Source organism: Neltuma alba, unplaced genomic scaffold (assembly GCF_004799145.2).
Source record: "Neltuma alba isolate B1F8T4 unplaced genomic scaffold, ASM479914v2 tig00011887_pilon, whole genome shotgun sequence".
Taxonomy (NCBI): domain Eukaryota; kingdom Viridiplantae; phylum Streptophyta; class Magnoliopsida; order Fabales; family Fabaceae; genus Neltuma; species Neltuma alba.
In genome coordinates this window covers 29,358-46,447 of record NW_021636487.1, presented here as the reverse complement: position 1 = coordinate 46,447, position 17,090 = coordinate 29,358, and the positions used below count along the sequence as shown (strand labels likewise).

The following is a 17,090-nucleotide window of genomic DNA, read 5'->3' as shown; positions in this document are numbered from 1 at the left end:
AATCTGAAACATTCAAAATTAAGTTGGACAATTCAAATTAAGATGAGTACTCCATACTTATTGTGATGGGTATGGAATGTGCTCTCATATTGTCTTACCAGTCAACACGTAATAGTCTAAGCATAATAATGAGATGTAGACTATACACAATTCCGTTAGTATTCTTCTTGCCATTGACGGATAATGTTAATAAAGAACACTAAAGTCTGCCCAATAACATGACTTTTTGAAGTTAATAAGTGTATCACGACATCATTAACAAAATCACCAATTCAAATTGCAAATTTTAAGCTCCCGCATGGTTTGACTCAAGTTCAATATAAAATTTTAAGTTCAATATAAAATCTTGCATCAAACTTTTCTCCCAAGCCTTGGTAGTGGGCTGAAAAGTATCAATATAAAATATATGGTCAAAATATGAATCATTCCGATCAAGAATAAATAACATTCTCTTTTTTTATAAGGAAAATAAATTAAATTCTACGGTATTGCTGGAAAAATATATTTATATGAAACACACTGTTATTTACATTTTGTCTTTTTTTCTCCACAGGTAAATTGAATCACACTATAAATATCTCGTTGCTGGTCTCACTTCCATGCAAGCTTATTTGAAGTTTCATCTCTGATTATCTGAAACTCTAAAACACGCATGACTTTGTCCGTTTCTTCTAAAACACTGTTCCTTCATCTCTTGATCTGGTGTTCCACTCTCATATGTCTCTCTTCAGGATTCCCCACTGAAGAATCCGTTCTCCCTTCAAAAGGAGAACAAGAGTTTGGAATATTCCGACAATGGATGAAGGAGCATGGGAAAAAATACCCAAACTCTGAAACCACAGAAACCAGGTACCAGATATTCCGAAAGAATCTCAAGTATATCACAGAGACAAATGCCAAGAGATCTGGGTATCGTTTGGGACTCAACTTTTTGCTGATATGAGTTCTGAGGAGTTTAAGAGAGCATACCTCCGTCATCTACCGACACCGACCACCAACGACTCTGCTGCCGCAGCCGCCGCTGCCACGAGGTCCGACTTTGTACTGCAACTGGACTCCTGTACACCACCTGCTTCTGTGGATGGGAGACAGAAAGGAGTGGTGACTCCAGTTAAAAACCGAAAGAGATGTGGTGAGTTGCCTTAGTTCAATTTAATTGATCACAATTAATTTTCTCTGGAACCTGAATGGACCAATAATGGATTAACATTTGATGGTTCATAGGAAGTTGCTGGGCGTTTGGAACCATCGGAGCAATTGAGTCAATAAATGCAATACGCACAGGGAAACTTGTTTCTCTCTCAGAACTAGGACTCGTAGTTGCGACTCTGTAAGCTATGGTTGTTCAGGCGGATACACCAGAAGTGCCTTTGAATGGGTTAGAAAAAATGGTGGCATTAGTGAAGGAGATGATTATACTTATACAGCACGAAATGGTATTTGCAAAGCCAAGGAGGTTCGTTTACTCTCTCTCTCTCTCTCTAATTTGAGGTTTCTTTTTTGTGTTTGTTAAGCAAAATGGAGGCAGAGTGGTGAAAATTAATAGCTATGGAAAAGTGCCAAAATCAGATGCGGCTCTCTTATGTGCCGCTGCTCAGCAGCCCGTTACGGTGTCGTTGGATGCAACATATCGTCAACACTATCGGGATGTATGTCTTTCTTTCTCTCTCCTCATCCAATTTCCAGGCCGTGTTAAATGTTATCCTGTTTGGTTTTATTATTCTACTTGATTATTTTATTGAATTGATCTTTTGGGGCTTTCTAATATATGCTCCCTGTTAACTAATTTGGGAAGATTAAAAAAGTTACGAAATTATATAATTATAATATATATTATATTATCTTTCTAAGATAATTATGTGTCTCATTAGATTGTATGTTCATCTATAAGTGAGGTAAATTAGTTTCGAGAAAAACAAAAAATATAAATATTTTAAAGTAATTCAGTAACTTTCTTAATTTATCCAAACCAATTGGATTTTATATTAAAGACATGAGGTAATATATATTTTTTAATTTGTCTCCAAATATTTGCAGGTATAATTTAAGTCCACTATAAAATATCAATCATGATTTTGAATTTTTCTTCCCAATTAAATTTATTGTATTTTGTTAGGGAGTTTTCGATGGAGGGAATTGCAATAAGGATTTAACTTACACAAATCATGCAGTTTTGATTGTTGGATATGGTTCAAAAGGTGGAAAAGATTATTGGATTGTGAAGAATTCATGGCGTGAAAATTGGGGAATGGACGGATACTTCTGGATGAAGAGGAATACAGATTCACCAAGTGGAGTTTGTTCTATCAATAGCTAGCAAATCTATAGTCATTCTCCCAGTTTTATGTTACGATGAACTCAAGTCCATTATAAAGATTAAATAAAAAGTCATGAATTATTAACTATAGAAATATGTTACTGTTATTTAGATTTATTAGCACAACTATAATAGTTATAGTCAATTTAGATTTGCATCCGGTTAGTGATCCTATCATTGAACATTGACTCCACTGGATCAAATACCATTAATTAGTGGGATTAGCATTCTGCGCATGACCACAAAGTGTAATGCAAGTATATGCGGGTTGGCTCGACATCAATTCATTTCAATCACAGAAAACGATTATTCTGTTTTGTTGAAAATGTATAGAAGCTAAACAAATAGTTTATAAATATTGATAAAATTAGTTTAGTTATTTTTTTAAAAAATAAATATTGGTTTTTCAAAAATAATTTGTTTAATTGTTACCCCTCTGCACCATAGTCTATTCAATCTTCTATTTTACGGACAAATGACACATATTAAAAGTTTAGGATTGGAAAAGGCACTAGATATCATGTGGAGGGTTCCCCCTACCAAAACAAGGGGGGAAAAAGCCAACATGGTCTGTAATTGTATTCTCTTTATGATATATGTTAAGTATTAGTACATAATTGATATCTTCTCTTTGTCTAATGTGAGGTGGCAAAGAAAGGAAAAGTGGGAGCGGACCTGGAAGAAACATGCATGTAACAATTTAATTGCAAGAAAATCAATAAAACCACTTTCACTCGTAATAAATAATGGTATACGTTGGAGCAAAATCACTAGGTGAGCTTATGTTACCGCTCGAATTATGAGATTTTCATGTACACTTGCATGCTGCTTTTAAAACTCAGTAAAGCCTAATCTTTAAGGATGATAAGAAAAGGCATCAAAGATGTTCGCATCATCTAATAATATAGATTATGGCAACATAAGCTCACATGATATAAAATGAAATGAAAACTTGCGTGCCAGCTAGGATTGGATTAATACACTTTCCTTTTAATTAAGCGCTAATTAATGGAACACACCTAACATTAATATGCCACATCCTCATCTTTTAATGATCTTAATTAATGAAATATGTATGAATACCCATTTTCGAGCAAGCAAAATTCATAGAATTATTTCATAATAACATGCTAAATAGTAAATAACTCAATACAGATTAACTCAACTGAAATAGTGCATTAACATATTATAATACTTAACTACAATAATCCAAATAGATGAAAGTTAGTTCAACAGCACAAATGAAGTTTACTGCGCAGTTTCAAAAATATATATAGACACATTCATGACAAGGAAAATATGAAAATATACTAGAGAACAAAACATAAATGGAACTAGAAACTCTTCTAGTAAAAGATCATTGCTCAACCACCGCCTATCATCAAGAGATGATAAACTCAACCACGCACAGTCATGGAGGAAACTCTAGACAGCAGTATCACGTCCGCCATAGACATGGGTGGAGGAGGTGGAAGAAGGTGGGAAACAAAAGTAATGCCCATTTAGTAGCATGGAATTGGGGAAGGTGGGAAGTGGAAGTGCACTAGAATCCAAAATTTGTTTGTTCGGTATGGCTGAAGGCAACTCTGAGGAATTGAGTTCCATAAAAAAATGATGGAACTAGGTTCCACAGCCCCCAGGGAACTGGGTTCCACTTCTATGGAACTCCATTCTTTTACCATGTTACCCATGACCCCCCTCCCCCTCCCTAGGGAAATGAAGATGACGGAGGACGACGATGAAGGCTGACGGCAGAGGATGACGGCGAAGGGAACGACATAATGGAGAAGTATTCAGCCTTGTTCAACTCAAATGAAGAATGAAGGCGAATGATGGAGGAGTACTCAGATCTGTGATGCCAAGTCACTTGAACCTCCATTGATCTTGGGTCGTTTGATTTGAGCCGTTGGTTTCTTTTCTTGATTCATTGATCTCGGTTCTTTGATCATCGATGAGGATGGCGTTCACTGTTCAGGGAATTTTTTTTTTTTCAAGTTTCCTAATTCCTTGATGACCAAGATCTTTTAATTTTGGTCTTTCTGGTTATTTTTTTTCCTTTGGTCTCAATTTCACCCTAGTGCCTGTTCTTTGTTTGCATAAAAATGAACATTGATTTTCTTCAAGAAAAATGAAAAATGATTTAATAGAACCGCAGCATGAGTTCTGGTGTGATCACGGCAAAGGTGGGTTAGGCAGTTACGACTTGTGGGTGGGGTTGCGATCTTTGAGGTGAGGGCAAACTGGTAATTCCAAACAATAAATATAATTATTTAATAAAATAAATACCATATTTCTATGATCCCCATGACAGATATAAAACTAAGTGCAATCAGTCGTGAAACTAAGGAGTCAAAGTAAACTAATACTACATCCGATCCTTAATATAAGATCTAGTTTAACTTTTAATTTGATTTTAAATATAAGATTACAATGCACTTTGTTTTTAATACTTATCCATTTTTCTCAAGTAATCCCTACAATAGTTTTATATGTTACAGAGTTATTATCAATTTGTAATTCAAACATTTATGATTAGTAAGGGCATTTTAAGAAATACAACATTTATTTATTAGAAATAACTAACTTAAATAACTTTTTTAATCTCCTCAAATTATAGTCAACTAGGTCATATATTAAGGACATGAGGTAATATTTTATATTAAATTTGTACACTTGCATCGCGTGAACTCAAATGATAGACTCTCTGAGTTTATCTTTATTAAAAAATAAGTAGTAATATATGTAAATTTTAACATAAACGTTATTTAAACATTTATATACATATATAAAAATAATTTTTTATGCAACAAAAAATAATTATAATACATGTATTTTCAAAATTTTCAATATGTTATAAAATTTTTAATTTTGATTATGTTATAGAATTATACAATTTTAATTCTTCATGAAATATTGAAACTTAAGGTTTCTTTTAAATGGCTAGAGAATATTTCGAATGCTTATTTTTTTCATCATATAATATAAATTATGTATTTTTAGAAAATTATATAAATCATTTAAATTTATAATTTAAATTTTCTTGAAAAAAATTGTTGCAAACATTTATAACTTATCTAATTTTATCAATTATATATTTATTTAAAGAATTAATCAAATTCTTATTTAATATTTTTTTATGTTTACATTAACTAAATTACTTAATTTTCTGGTCCAATATGATAAAAACATTAGATAAACAATGATTTGTAAAAATAAAAAATAAAATTAAGGTAAAGGAAAAAATCTTAAATTCTTCAAGATAGTTTTGGCCAAAATTTGGGGATTTAGTATTGTGAAGGGTAAATTAGTAAATCAAGAGTATTTCAACATAAATTTTAATTTTTAAAAAAAAACATCTTTTTAGAATATTCTCAACGGAACTAACGGTTTGAACTTAAGTGTATGTTTTCAAAATACAAGAAAAGTTTGTATAATTAAGATAAAATGTAAGGAATGTTAGAGTATTTTACTCTTAAAACTAAGAACAGTTAAAAAAACCAAAATCAACCTGTGTGGTTTCGACCCTTTTTAAGTGGAGTTTAGGGTCGTCGCCCACCTCTCACGTATGAGATCATGTAGGGACTACTTCATTATTAGTGGCCTTCGCTTCATTGTGTGGGTTCGAACTTTCGTAAGTGGAGTTTTCGGAAATAAATGTATCCATCAATTGTGGCTTTGAAAAAAATTTTAAGTGGGTTTTTCCTGAAATAATTAATGCATCCAAAAACTTGTATCACGTTTGAATTTATTATCATGTCCTCGTAATGTAGCTCATCCTACTCGCACTGAGATTTTTGATTTAAGGAATTCCAACTGAGTTATGTTAGAGTTTGTTTGAGTTAGTAAAGCATGCAAGTCTATCTAAGCTAGCCAATTGGTTTTCTTGTACGTTTCAAAGTGGTGTTTTTTAATAGGAAAAATCTGAAAAAAAAATTCTTAAATTTCAAAGTTTTAAATCTGTCTTGTTTACTATACTTTAATAGCAATTGACTATATTTAAAAAGCAAATATGTGAACAACAACACAGTTTTATAGCAATTCACTACAAAAAAAAAAAAAGCTTATTGCTAATGGTATTAGTGACGGAAAATTATTCCAGATCTAATTTCTAATGGATAACCAATGAAAATTTTGTCGCTAGATTTAGTGACAGATTAGAGACAAAATAATCCATCGCTAATCTGTTAAAAAATCTGTCGATAAATATTTAACGAAAAAATTTTTTACGGAAAAATTTTTTTCCGTCGCTAGTTGTAATTATAAAATGTTTAGTGATGGAATTAGTGTAGGAAAAATTCTGTTACTAATTTTCATTGTTAAATTGTTTGTCACAAAAATTTTCTTCATTAATTCTCTCGCTAAGTCTAAATTTCATTATTTCAGATTATAATTTTACAGCAATTTATATATAATATAATTAAGAATATAATGATTTTATTATATTTTCAATTGCAAAATAAATTGATATGTTTGTAGAATTGGTGTTAATAAAGGTATCATCATCATTCATCACATCTCAAGATACGTAATGAGGATAGGAAGACAGTTTCTTAGAAAACTTGTTTGTATTTTGTTAAAATAAATTCCTCTTAATTATTAATAATAATTAAACAAATATGATAAGAATATTAATAAATTTTTATACAAATTGATATAAGAAAGAAATAATCATGTTATATGAACAACATATTCAAAGATATAATATATAATAGAAATTAAAAATGAATTTATATGAACATCAATTTATAATTATAAATCAAACTAATGTTGAAATAAATTTTGAATTTCAATCATTAGACAATAAAATTTAATCATGATACAATTAATACCTATGATATAGATTGATTTTGGTCTTCAACGCAAAAACAAATGATACATAGGAAGGATTTTGAGAAAACAAATTATATAGAATATATATATATATATAAGTAGGAAAATGTTGTATATCATAATTTATTCAAATTATTTAATTTTTATATAGAATAATTCATTAGATTTTATTCTAGTAGCTATTTTTTGAATAACAAGATCCCTTTTTACTAATTATAAATGGTTTCATCAAATATATAAAACACACATAAATAATATAATATATTGCAATATAATAGATATATAATCAAATTATATATCTTATTAATGTTAATTAAAAAATTAAGTTTAAAAAATATTTATGATTTAAAATTCAAAATTGTGTCATTGAAAATTAATATTATATTAAAAATATTTTTAAAAAATAAAACGTTATAAAATGAATAATAAAATAAAATTTTAAATTTTCCTAAAAAATAAATATTTAAAAATTATTTTGACATAAAAATAGTTATGATTAGAATTATCATATAGTTTATTTTTAGTTTTTAATAATATATATGTGTGTATATAAGTATTTGTGTAAAAGAATATTATATATAAAACTTTGTATAATAAGCCAACAACTTTATTGTAACTTAACTGATAAAGCCGCGCATGCAAGTGCTTAAATACTACCTACTTCTAATCCTTAGTATAAGACCTAGTTGATACATGATCTTTCTGAAATATTTATCTACATTATTAGATTATATATTAGGCAAATTAGTTTGGAAATAAACAATAAATATAACTATTTTTAAATAATTTTTTTAATCTTTTCAAATTAGTTAACTAAGTGAGACATTAAGAAGTAGAAGTAATATAAATTTATATCTCTATTGTTTTGAGGTAAGATATGGTGTGAATTCTATCTGCTTTCTCCCCATGAATGTTTCTCCCCATTCCTTACACATCTCATCCAACTGAAATGCCAATAAACTTGAGTTGACTATGCGTGTCAACCCAAACATAATTGCGGGTTCTATATCCCTGGAGCTCATTTGTTGGTCCAACTTGGTTGGCTTTGGAATGTTCTCATAATTGCCAAGAATTTTTCTATATTTTTAATGCTATCCAACCCAACACACTATCTCGTTTTTCTTATATCTAATCTTCTCCACACCCATATAAGCGTCTGTATCTCTGTTTACTCAGTTATATTTTAATTTAAACATATATTTTAAAATAATCTTTTTAGATTATTATTTTATTTAAGACTATCTACAGACCAGGCAGTTGCAACTTTAAATTCCTATTTCAAAAAAAAAATTTCATAAATCAAACGAGAAGGCAACAGGGTTAATTAGAGAATTTCATAGTTTGAAAAACATCTAGTTTTCTTTTTATTTTTTTTAAAACTCAATTCAGTGTGCGCGCGCGCGCGCGTATGACTGGAACTTGGAAGGAGCAATTTATTAATTTCATCTGGTTTGAAAAGTGCTCGTGTTTTTTCTTCTCTTTCTTTTGATCAAAACCTTATAATGTCACTTGATTTTAATTAAGTCCTTATAGTTATTTCTCTTTTTATGCAGTCCTTATAATTTTACTTAATTTTTAATAAGTCTTTATGGTTTTTGATAGTAAAATGAAAAATCTAGAGAAACATGATTAAAAATTAGATAAAACTACTATATTTGGTTATTAATATGAGAGCTAGTTGAGGGGTTAAATTAATTCTTATTTATAAAATTTTAATCTACTTTGCCTCTTATTTTTATCTAAAGCATTCTTTTATAAAAAAGTTCCGATCAAGGGAAATTATTTCACTGTATATGATTAAAGGGGCAACATAAAAATACGATAATAATTAAAAAAATACTGGGACCTTATATTGAACTTTCCCGCACAAATACATACACACGCTTTACACGACATGTGGATCCCACAAGCCTCTGCTCTCGTAAAGGTCATTTTAGAGCACTTGAGCTCAAGTCTTCCTTTCTTTATCCCCTTTTTTTCTTTTTTAATACGGCAAGCATTAAGCAATAATTGCGGCATGTGTCCTCTGCAAGGAGACAGAGACTTCTTTCATTGGTTAGTTTTTTTATGAGGAATTTCATGCCATAGTTTATTTATGCACTACATAAAACACAGTTTATCGATAACCATTAAGTACAATTAAATTGTTATTTATTATCCCTCCTGTCCCGTCTTGTATATAAGGAATTTTTTTAGGCATGGTCTATTTTTACTTATAAAAGACACTAATAGTCTGTTTAAATGTTTTAGTATCATTTTTTATTTTTGTCTTCATTAATTATTGATTAGATTCGCTATGTTAGTTATCACACTTACAGCCCATTTGGTATGTTGGAATTGATTTTGATGGAAATTAAATGAATAGGAAGATGGATATTGAAATGAAAATTAATATGGAAATAGTGATTAAAATCGTGTTTGGTATGAGTATGAAAATCTAATTTAATTTTTAATTAGTATATATGTTTAAAATGTGTAAATACTAAAATACTTCCAAAATTTAAGTGGAAGAAGACGAAAATGGAGAATAAAGTGAAGACGAATCTAGGAAGAAGACGAAGTCAAAGATTCATGGAAATGTCACAGTTGTAATCATCATCCCATTTCTGAGCATAGAAGCCTTGGGAGAGGTAGAGGCTGAAAATGTAAACTGAAACATGAAATTAGAAATCTTGGGATCTCAACATGGAAGCCGTTTCCATCTGTTTTGATAGATGTGAAAATGGAATTCCATTCTACGAAACGAGCTCAAAGCATGGAATTGGGCTCCACTTCCCTTTCCATGCTACCAGAGGGACCTGATATTTGCTCATTCTCTTTCAGTCACTCACTTTCTCTCAGGTTGCCTTTTTTGTTTAAAGCTAAGTTGTATTTTCTTTTTGAATGATAAGTTGTATTTTAATTTTAACTAATTCCGTAATTTTGATAACTTAGTTATTTTATAAAGAGAATAAGAGAGAATAAGTCATAATCTATATAAAATTTTTTTAAAGGGCTGCTTTAAAGAGAATTCACGCTTTAGACTGGCTTTAAATGATTGTTTCTGTTTGGATTGATTCCGTGAGAAGGATTACATGTATCCTAATTTTGTGATGCTGCTTAATCACGTTAAATAGCTATTAGAATTACATTTTTGAGACATATAAATAGAGGTACAGACCTCTTGTAATCAAATGCAAAAGACACTTCTGCTTAATTATTTAATATAATACACTTAAATTTATACAATTTTAATTCATAATATATGTGCATAGACAGGATAATTTTATGTTTTATTTACTATTTCTATTTATCCACACGTTCTCTGTAATCTAATCAAATACTTTTATACACACGCATCACCTTTGCATAATGGTATGCCAAAAAAAAATAATGTAAACATCCGGTCAAAAAAAGATATGCAAACATGACATTGCATTTTCTATGATTCAACTAACCAAACGCGATATTAATAAAGACAGATATTATATGGATGACACAATTATTCTTATCTGTCAACGCATGATAGTCTAAACACAATAATGAGTCGTAGACTATACACAATTCCATTAGTCTATTCTTCTCGTCAATGTGATGGATTATGCTAATCAATAATGCTATAGTCTGCCCAATAATATGATTATTCAAATTGCCACATGGTTTGACTCCGAGGCTGTGTTTGGATGGAGGGGAAAACTAAAATAGGAGGATGAAATACTAGAAAGGGAAACTTTCAAAAATAGTCAAAAAATTTTACTAATTTTGAGAGTTTTTCCTCCTAGTATTATTTTCTCCCCATCTAAACATACAGTAAGTTCCTCAAATTTCTTAAGCATCCATTAAGTGAACACAAGAACTAATAGGTGGCTAGACTAGAAGAAGTATAAAATAAAATCAACGTGATCATATCTTGAATAATAAATATAAGGGGAAATACGTATTCAATATATGCAGGAGTCTAAGATAATCCTAAAAATAAGAGTTTAGCTGGTAAGGAAGAACAAGAAGATAGTGAAGGGAGGAAGGAAAACAAACTTCAAATTTAGAGCCCCAAATGTCGTCCAGCCTTCAATATTCTCGCGTTGCAAAATTCACTTTTCCCAAGCCTTAGCATCAGTTGGCTGAAATTATCAATATAAAATATATGGTCAAAATATGAATCATTCCGATCAAAAACAAATGGGTTAATATTATTATTGTGATTTTGAATTCAGACCAAATCTTTACAAACTTATAAGGACCAAAACCAACGATTTGAACCTACATGGATCAAAATCAAAATTCGATTAAATTATAAGAACTACCAATGTTATTAACCCAAAATAAATTCTATGGTGTTGCTGGGAAGATATATTTACATGAAATACAAAGGTATCTATATTTTGTCTTTTTCCTTCGCAGCTAACATGAGTCACGCTATAAATACCTCATCGATGGTCTCACTTCCATGCAAGCTTATTTGAAGTTTCATCTCTCAGTATTGGAACTCTAAAACAAGCATGGCTTTCTCCATTTCTTCTAAAACACTGTTCCTTCATCTCTTGATCTTTTGTTCCATTCTCATATATCTCTCTTCAGGACTCCCCACTGAAGAATCCGTTCTCCCTTCAAAAGGAGAACAAGAGTTTGGAATATTCCGACAATGGATGAAGGAGCATGGGAAAAAATACCCAAACTCTCAAACAACTGAAACCAGATACCAGATATTTCGAAAGAATCTCAAGTATATTACTGAGACGAATTCCAAGAGATCTGGCTATCGTTTGGGACTCAACAAGTTTGCTGATATGAGTGCTGGTGAGTTTAGGAAAGTGTACCTCCGTCAGCTACCGACACCGACCACCAACAACTCTGCCGCCGCCGCGAGGTCCGGTTATGTGCAGAAGAAAGATTGCGCACCACCTGCTTCTGTGGATTGGAGACAGAAAGGAGTGGTGACTTCCGTTAAAGACCAAGAGCAATGTGGTAAGTTGCTTCTGTTCAAATTAATTGGTGCAATGCAAACAATAATGATATAAAACCATCTTATTAACCAAAGAATTAACGATTATAAGAGAACAACGTTCTAGTGAGTGATTTACCCAAAAATTTTGCAGTAGTACATGAGGTGAGTTCCTATATATGTTAACCTTCCTCTTTAGCAAGGATTAAAGCATTGCGCTTACCAGAATTAAATATATCCACAACCAAATCTTTATACTTGACGCATGCATAGTACACGCATATTACTGTCATTTACATCGTACGCGTATATTAGTCAAAATTTTCTGCAGCCTCAGTGGACTAATGGATTAATATTTTTATGGTTCATAGGAAGTTGCTGGGCATTTGGAACCGTTGGAGCTATTGAATCAATAAATGCAATAAGCACAGGAAAACTTGTTTCCCTTTCAGAACAAGAACTCGTAGATTGTGACTCTGCAAGCGTTGGTTGTTCAGGTGGATATACCGAAAGTGCCTTTGAATGGGTCATAAAAAATGGGGGCATTAGTGAAGAAGCTAATTATCCTTATACAGCTCGAGATGGTGTTTGCAAAGCTAAGGTTTGTTTCCTCCCCCTCTGTCTCTCTGAAACTATAATAATGATATCTTTTATGTGTGTCTAATTTGAGGTTTCTTATATGTGTTTGTAAAGAAAAATGGAGGAAGAGTCGTGAAAATTAATAGCTATGCAAAAGTACCCAAATCAGATGCTGCTCTTTTATGTGCCACTGCTAGGCAGCCAATTACCGTGGCGTTCGATGCAAATTATCTTCAATTCTACGAGGATGTAAGTCTTTTCTCAGTCTTCATCCAATCTTTAATGCGTTTTTATTATCCTACTTTATTATTTTATTGAATTAATCTTCTGGGGCTTTCAAGTATATATAAAATCTTTCTTTAATTTTTATCTCCAGAAAGTTATGTGTACAATTCAAGCTTTTTGAAAAGTACCGCATAACGTTATGACTATGTGATATTTCTTTTAACTACCAAATATCGATCATATGGTTTTGAAATTTCTCCTAACTACTCCTTTTTTTATGTTGTCAGGGAATTTTCGATGGAGGGAATTGTAAGAGGCGTTCAACTTATGCAAACCACGCGGTTTTGATTGTTGGATATGGTTCAAAAGATGGAAAAGATTATTGGATTGTGAAGAATTCCTGGGGAGGAGACTGGGGAAAGAATGGATACTTCCTGATAGAGAGGAATAAAAATTGGCCAAATGGGGTGTGTGCTATTAATTCCTGGGCTTCCTTTCCCACCATATAGATTATAGAGACTAGAGCACTGACTAGCATATCTATAGTAAACTTCTGATTCCACGTTGTTATGAACTCATGGCCACTATAAATCTTAAATAAGAAGTCATGAATTATTACTATAGTAAAAATCTTTGCACGCACGTGGACTAGCTCCGTCCACGGACTCCTGTACCAAATTAGTGATCGTGTGAAAAACAAACTATATACTCGATTCAGTGCCTAATATATTAGTTATAATATCTCAGTTTATTTTGTTTTTCTTATTTATCATTTTTCATCAAATTAATTTATCTAATTTATAAACTTATGTAAAATTTGATGTTACATATGGTTATTTTAGAAAAACATGTCATATTTGTTATAGTTAATGGACTTACTAGTCCTAATATATATTTTCATGTTACTGCATTTTGAAACCATATAATTTAGAGAAAAATGTTTTTTTTCAAGGTAAACAAAATAAAAAGTGGATAAATTTTTAAAATTAGATATAGCAACAGAAAAGAAATTATTAATAAATTATTAATACATTATTTAACATTATTAATAAATGTTAAAAATATAATATAAAAATAAAAGATGGAGGGCATGAGGGTAAAATGAGTTTTCGCTTCATTTTCTCTTCACACATGGAGAGAAAGGTTGGAGAGAAAATAGGACAAGTCTGAAACCCTATTTTTTTCTCTCACTTTTCTTTCCTCTTTTTTTTTTTTTAACCTTCTATCCAAACAAGAAAAAACTCACTTTTCTTTCTTTTTTTCTTTCTAATTTTCTTTCCTCCCTCATTTTCTCTCAAGGAACAAAAAGCCAGATCGAGCACTGAACTGGTTTGGATATTGGTTCAGGGATCAATGAGTTAGATCAGGATCAAACTGTGGTCAGATCGATAGTAATTAAAATAATATAATTTAGTTAAAATAGGAGCAAATATTCATATTTTAATGATAACAAATAATATTCCTCCAGTCCTAAATATAGTAGCTATTTTGTAGTGTAAATTACACTACAAAATGGGTCTTATATTTAGGACTGGAGGAGTATTTAATTTTTGAATTGGTAGTCACGTTTTAAATAATTTATATATATATATATATGAATTTTTTCCCTTTCTTCTTCCCTTCTTTTCTCCCATAATCGAATAAAAATTCTTTTTTTTTGTTTGCTTTTTAATTTTCTTATTCTTTTTTTTGCTCTCTCTTTCTTCTCTCCCACGTGACCCAACTAAGAGCCTTTCTTTGTAATGCGCAAAGCAGCCTTTTCTTTTCTCTTTCTTCCTTGGACAATGAACGAGTAGAGCAATAGTAGCAGACTTGTATCTCTTTGAAGCTTGAACGCGCATCACTCTCTTCGTTTTCTATCAAACCGGTTTGTGTGTTCCTCACTTCTCATTCATCCATCTTACTCTGTCTGTTATCTTTCTCCTGCCCTTCTAATCCTCTACAAGCAAAACATGTTTGATGTTTTAGAGTGGCAAACAACAGACTTCCAAACAAAGTTTCATCTTCCTCTTTGTGATCTCCTCTGCTTCTGCCATTGCAGTGTTCATGGTCTCCAGCCGGCAAGTCATCCATGTCCGACAAACAGTAGGAACAAGAAGGAAGTGAAAAACAACAACTGGCCAACCCCACCGAAGCGAACGGTTTGCACGGTTTTTACTAGTTCATTCTGGTTTGTTTCGGTTTGATTGGAAGCCAGTTTTTAAGCTAAACAAGACCGCACATTTGGCCGATTGACTGGTTTTCTAGTTCAACTGGTTGGTCCGGTTTTTTTCCCCCTTGTTTTCTCTACACCCAAATTAGGGAAAGTCATAAATAATGAATTAAAACACAACTTGTCACTCCATCATATTTCATAGGGCAAAATAACATTCAACATCTCGATCTTATTTTTCAGTTGCATCCAACATCCTAATTTTATTTATAGTGCATCTAATGTAATATACTATAAATAAGATTATGGTGTTGGATGCAAATAGAAAGCAATATGAGAGGGTGCTTGATGTACTAGGAAAATAACATTAAGGTGTTGAATGTACCATAAATAATATTATGATACTAAATATTACTGAAAAATAACATCAGAATGCTGGATCCTACCATGTACTATTTCAATTCCACTATATTTTTAATCCACGAACACATTGTTTCATATTCCATACTATCCTAATAACTCCCAGATTACATCCGAGATTTTTGAATAATCTCATAAAAAGTCATTTAAGTGAAATTTTTTAATGCAATCAACTAGAGCAAACACATGTATTTTTTTACACACACACACTACCTCTAGTATAAGAGCTACTTAACTAATTTGAGTAATTAAGAAAATTAGTTAAGTTAGTTATTTGTAACAAATATGAGTTAATCTTCCTCCAGTACCCCTTTTAACTTTACAGAATAAATTACAAATTTGGAGAAACAAAGTGAATTGAGGTCTTATATTTATGACCAAATTTAATTCTCAATTAACTCTTATATTAAGCAGCGGAGATAGTATAACAAGTATAAAATGTCCAGAGTCTCAATGCAGCGAATTAGTTCCCGGCAAAACTTTTAGGGGGAATTACAACCAAGTCCCACAGAAGAGAAATAATTACTGAAAGGTCCCAATAACAACCCCAGCAGCCTATAATAACAAGTCCTATAGTGAGAATGATAACCTTTGGGACTTGTTTTTTAATTGTTTTCCTTGATTGGGACCTCATTGTAATTCTCCCAAAATTTTAAGCTTCTAGTTTTCATGTTTATTATCATAGCCAATCTGTTAAAATTTTGACAGATTTCAATTTATTTTATATTAAAATAATTTACTAAGTAAATCCTAGTCCGAAACCAACGAAATAGTCCACCGAGTAGTGTGAGAGTTTATTACATCTACGCGTTTGTTGTCAGGTTTTTAAGTTTCGTGACATTTGGATTCTCTTAACAAATTCTTAATTAATTCTCATTAAGTTCCCAGTTTCTAATGGTTGTATTTTATAGCACTCCTATTGTTATCATTGTGAATCTAGCTAGTTGCTCCGTTGTTGTATAGAAAAATGAAAATCTTATGTTGATTAGGGTCATGGAATAATATTATTATTACTTGCAATAATTGCATCATGAAATATCCTATAATACGATAAAAAGTATGACAAATAATTGCCTGTAAAAACGATTAGTGACTTTTAAATAATAAAATGACGTTGTTAAGTTTAAGATGATTTACCTTAATTCATTTTGCTAGTTTCGCAAATATTTTTTTCACAAACTGATCAGAACGCATCAATGGATTATGTTATTATTGATTGATTTTTTTAGCTAACCATTACAAGTTGTTTCATCTAGAATCTATGGCTTATTTGACCGGATCTTCTCCTCAAAAAACCAGTTTTAAAATCAGCCTATTATTATAATTTGAATATTAGATATTTAGATTGAGTTATTATAATTTTGAATTAATTTATGTATGTTTAAATTTTTCAAAACTTTCAGGCTTTTTAACAGGCTCCAGGCCAAGCCAGGCTTTTGTACAGGCCAGGCTTAGGCTGAACATAAGGCCTATCACACGCCACAGGCCAGGCTAAGGCCGGCAGGCTTCAACATAGGCCTAGCTTGTTAAAGGCGAAGCCTGGCCTAGCCTGCCCTATTTCCACCCCTAAATGTGGCTCTATATATTTGGGACGATGCTATAGAAGAAGAGCAATCCAAAAGCTTAATATCACCTTTAAGTCAACA

General features: G+C 31.3%; 1 protein-coding gene across 1 annotated transcript; it reads left to right on the top strand.

Annotated features, from left to right (window-relative positions):
* The first annotated feature begins 924 nt into the window (after positions 1 to 924).
* On the top strand, positions 925 to 13,381 carry LOC114719051 (ervatamin-B-like). The gene is made up of 4 exons (XM_028904506.1): positions 925 to 1,132; positions 12,440 to 12,669; positions 12,762 to 12,896; positions 13,160 to 13,381. The coding sequence occupies exons 1-4, from the start codon at positions 940 to 942 to the stop codon at positions 13,379 to 13,381; spliced, it is 780 nt and encodes a 259-aa protein (XP_028760339.1). The 5' UTR covers positions 925 to 939.
* Positions 13,382 to 17,090: the final 3,709 nt, after the last annotated feature.

Excerpts from the sequence above, each read along its gene's own strand:
- LOC114719051 (XM_028904506.1), top strand. The coding sequence starts at position 940 with ATGAGTTCTGAGGAGTTTAAGAGAGCATACCTCCGTCATCTACCGACA. Across the intron at positions 1,133-12,439 it reads TAAAAACCGAAAGAGATGTG|GAAGTTGCTGGGCATTTGGA; the intron begins GTGAGTTGCCTT and ends TATGGTTCATAG. Across the intron at positions 12,897-13,159 it reads ATCTTCAATTCTACGAGGAT|GGAATTTTCGATGGAGGGAA; the intron begins GTAAGTCTTTTC and ends TTATGTTGTCAG.